The 4,229-nt window shown below is 40.8% G+C and overlaps 1 protein-coding gene across 2 annotated transcripts; it reads left to right on the top strand.

Moving 5' to 3' along the window:
- The first annotated feature begins 366 nt into the window (after positions 1-366).
- LOC147435064 (protein EARLY RESPONSIVE TO DEHYDRATION 15-like) lies at positions 367-1,555 on the top strand. Of its 2 annotated transcripts, none has more exons than XM_086491434.1 (2): positions 367-808; positions 981-1,555. In XM_086491434.1, the coding sequence occupies exons 1-2, from the start codon at positions 559-561 to the stop codon at positions 1,145-1,147; spliced, it is 417 nt and encodes a 138-aa protein (XP_086347560.1). In that variant the 5' UTR covers positions 367-558; the 3' UTR covers positions 1,148-1,555. The 2 variants fall into 2 exon arrangements, with proteins under 2 accessions (XP_086347560.1, XP_086347561.1); XM_086491435.1 differs by having other exon boundaries at positions 490-808; positions 984-1,555.
- The last annotated feature ends 2,674 nt before the right edge of the window (positions 1,556-4,229 follow it).

Below are 4,229 nucleotides of genomic sequence, written 5' to 3'. Positions count from 1 at the left end.
AGTAAAATAATCCAATGTCGCAGTTGACTATGTCGCATGCTTTTCCACAATATTGGAGATACGTGACACATATTCTACAAAGTACAACCTTCATATTGACCACTCCTAGATATATCAACCGATCCTGCGCTTGTAATACACTCAAACCTATAGCTACTCTTCTCTGATATGCCCTTAGTATTCAGAAATATTGATTCAGATCTTTGAATACCTTTTTTCTTGCATTGCACTTTTCACATTTATATTACAACCCACATATCTTCCATGACCCAAAATTTAGTATTTTCCTAGATCACCATTTATATTACTTATTACCATAAGCTACCGAGCATAATTCAATAACATTTTGAACCAGCAATTTTAATTTTACTTTTAGGCAGTGCCCTCGTCTACTGTAGACGACCTTGTTCTAGATGCCACTATAGCTAGATGGAAAGGGGTGTGGACTATGCTAAAGATTTCTGCTCTTGGGCGGGCGGCCGGTCCACGTCTGAAACTACCAAAAACGAGCATAAAAATATCATATGCTGACACGAACTTAGCGGTTTTTCAGCAGCCATGGCGCTCTGTGCTTCTACTTCGTCTTCTTTCCGCCTTAACCCGAACGCTCCCTTCTTCGTCCCCGCCGCCTACTCTACTGTCGAAGATTTCTCGGGCGAGTGGTGGAATCTTGTGCAGACTTCGCCTGCCTTTCGAGAGTATTGGCTCGCAGAACGATTTGATCCAGAAATGCAGCTCGCTTCCGAGTTCGACATGCTCGATCTTCTGGATCTGGACTCAGCAGAGGAGGACTATCTGCCTGCTTCAAGTAAGTGACTATGGACGAGAGACACACGCACACACTCACAGGAATGCATGCACACACGTTATGTATCTTTGTAACCTTTGCTTGCACGTTGTGTGGCATAAACCAGCCCAGTCTCGTCTGCACGAGCTTCATCCCGTATCATGCTTCTCTAATGTTGATTGCATTGTTGAAGTAGGCATGGATCTGAAGGAGTTTGCACGCCTGTCGGGCTGGAAAGAAGAAGGCCCACCTATGAAGCTTGGCAGACGTCCATTCAGTCCCCTGCCATACCTGGACAAGCCCTTGAAGGTATCACAGCCTCAAAAGCCTGGGATGCGCAAGATCCACCAGCCTCGCTGAACGCAGATCAGTCAGCTTGTTGAAAGTGTTACTGCTCGTTTCCTTTTGTACAGATAGCTAGGACAACAGCAATTGCTTTCCCTTTGAGGTTTCTATGCGTCTGTGAGAGGGGTTTGAAAGCTCTGAACTCATAGAGGTAGATCTCACGTTTACTGGGAGGGTTTTTCATTTCCTCATTGTAAATGACCTTTAGAAGCTCACTGAATAGCTCTGTAGTTAATGAAGCTTTGTTCTGTCTGGGAGAAGTGTGTTGTTAAGGCTGATCCATGGTATGTTCAATGGTCGGCAGTTCCATAGCCTCTTTTTTTACAGCTGGTATGCCATGTGCTTTCAGTCTCTGTCACAGCTGGAATGGTTCGCACATGAACAAAAGAGAATCTTGAAAAGAATGCCTAGTCATTTGTGCTACTGCCTCTTTATTGTCTCGAGTTGACTGTTGTAGGTTTCTCAGCTGGAATTTTAACGTGTACTTGCAGCCTCTTGTGTGTAACAGCTGGAATGCCATGTGAATTAGCAGCCTCTTGTGTGTAACAGCTGGAATGGTCAGCACATAATCGAAGGAAAGTTTTGGTAAAGAATGTTTAGTCAGATTTACTGCTGCCTAGCCCTTATGATGAATTCACTGCCGAAAGTTCCTCACCTGAGAATTTTACCCACGGTCGTTGGTGTAGGGTGTAGGTAGAAAATGGTGTAGTGTTTCTTCTTTTGCCCATGTAGAACAGTCGAAAGTGTCTAAAAGCATGCGTTGGATTCTAGGGTCTCAGACAAACCATTCTCATGTTGGGATTGGTTGAATCCAGCCTTAGTGCATTGTCTACTTTCAACTCAATAGTGCAATTGGAGGCATCGTTCTCTTGCTCTCCAATGGGTGCACACAGCCATATGAGCTTTTCCCCTTCCTATCCTTCATCCCGTCTGAGTCCAGTGTTAGTTTGATCATATTCGGCTAAATTCCAAGCTCGTCACACAGGAACGATCAAATTGGAAAAGAGTCCGATTTTCCTGGAGTATCAAGCAGGTTTGATGCTTATGGTGATTTTTAAATTGGTTAAGTTGGCCGGAGTCTGGGTTTTATCAATGTTGTATGGGTCTTGTGGTTGAGAATGACGAATTTAACTTTATAGGGATGGAGATTTTTAAAGTTTCATGAGTGTGTTTGTGTGTGTTTTTGATGGTCTCTTGGATGGGCATGGAACTAATATGTCCAGTGTGGGTTGTGAAACTAGTGTCATTAGTCGCTTCTGCTTTGGACAATTGTTGTTGATAGAATGCGTGGTTCTGATTTTGAAATTAGTGGAGTCAAAACAGCAATTCGATCCTTATCTCTGTCTGAGCCTGTGCTATATGCTCTTTAGTTAAAACAGCATATGCATCATGAAACCACTGAACCGTACTTTGCTGTAGTTCCAACGTGTTCTTAGTTAGTTTTACCTGTGATCGGTGTAATGTCGTGCTCCAAATGGAAGAGAAGATAATGTGAATGAAGATCTTTTCTGGGAGTTGAGCTTGGAACTATGCATGCTAATGACCAAGGTGTGCCAAGAATGTGACAACGAAGAAAGATCTCCTGACTTTCTCATTGACACCGGGATACATCTTGCATTTTGTGAAGGAGAGATAAGAATTCATTCTCAACTGCTTTAACGACAAACACATGATTCTTTCTTGACAATCAATTATTATTCTCCCATACACAACATGGGTGTTTATGCCTTCGCCCTTCTCCTTGATGCTTACATTTATCTGCATAAGGATTCTCAATTGTGATGCTTGATACAGTGTTAGTTTGCTTTGTGCTTTGAGATATTGCAAGAATGGAGGCAATGTATTTAATGATGCTATCATAATGTTTAATTTTTTATGAGTTTTCTAAATTGAGTTTCTATTGTACTGCACTTAAGTCAAGTCCAGCAAAACTAAAAGTTAGCCGAATGTTATTGACAACTGGTAGGGCATCTATCTTTGAACTGCATACGAGATTGCCAGGAGGATGAAGGCTGGTTTCCTTTCGCCTTCCCTTTCATTTGTAGGTTGCTTGCCTTTGTGGGTATTTAATGGTTTGAGGGACGATCCCACTGAAGTACGTATGAGGAGCCTCTTCCTTTGCCTATTTTTTGTACATATTGTGGTTTATTATTATCCGTATGTTGTGTTACAAGCTGAGAATAGTTATAATCCTAGTTATAACTTTAAAAATGAATTTGTGGAAACAAACAAATCCAATACTTGTAGCCTCATTCATCCAAAGGTAGATAACCTCATTATAGTACATTGTGACTTGTAAGACGTGTATTTTGTGACTTCTTAGTCACAGTGGCAAAAACTACCCATTTCCATTCCCATGTGGAAATCTTTGCTGGTTTTCAACTAATGTCTTGCAAATCTAAATGATATACTTGTACATGCTTCATGGCTACATCTTCTACTAAGGCTTCATTCTCTATAGATTACATCTACATGTTGGAGAGAGAGAGAGAGTAGGTGGACCATTTGCAACCATTATAGCAAGATGAAGCTCTGTTATCAGATTGAGGATAATGAAAAATATATTGTCAATATAGCGAGTACATTGTAGCTAGTCAGCTTAGGCATGGTGGTCTCTAGACCCAACAACCTCCCACTTCAAGACCAATGTGTCTTCAAGTAAGTTATGGACATATATACAAGGTATGTAGAGTCTCAATCTCTACCTTTTGTCCATGAGCACTCTATGGTGTGCCACCTTCTTTGAAGGATTTGACTTTGGATATTGCTTTAAGTATCACAATGCAAAATTGATACTTTTCCATTAATATGCACGAATCTCCCACTAGACAAGCAAACCTTTTAACTTATTTAGTGACATTTGACACATAAACATACTTTGCTTTTGTGGTTCATTGAGACGTTCAATCTTGCAGACAAGATCTCCATGAAATTACATCATCATGTAAAGGCAAAACCTGACATAGATTTTCTATTGTCAACATCTTCTCCATAACCTACATTTGTGTCACAAGCTACATATGCATCTTTGCCTCAAAAGAAAATGCAAAACTTTGTTATACAATTCATAAATCTTAGCATACCTTTCACTTCCTCT

The sequence above is a fragment of the Adiantum capillus-veneris genome, chromosome 19 (genome assembly GCF_014529385.1).
Source record: "Adiantum capillus-veneris isolate H3 chromosome 19, ASM1452938v2, whole genome shotgun sequence".
Lineage (NCBI taxonomy): Eukaryota > Viridiplantae > Streptophyta > Polypodiopsida > Polypodiales > Pteridaceae > Adiantum > Adiantum capillus-veneris.
This window is presented reverse-complemented; position numbering and strand designations above follow the sequence as displayed.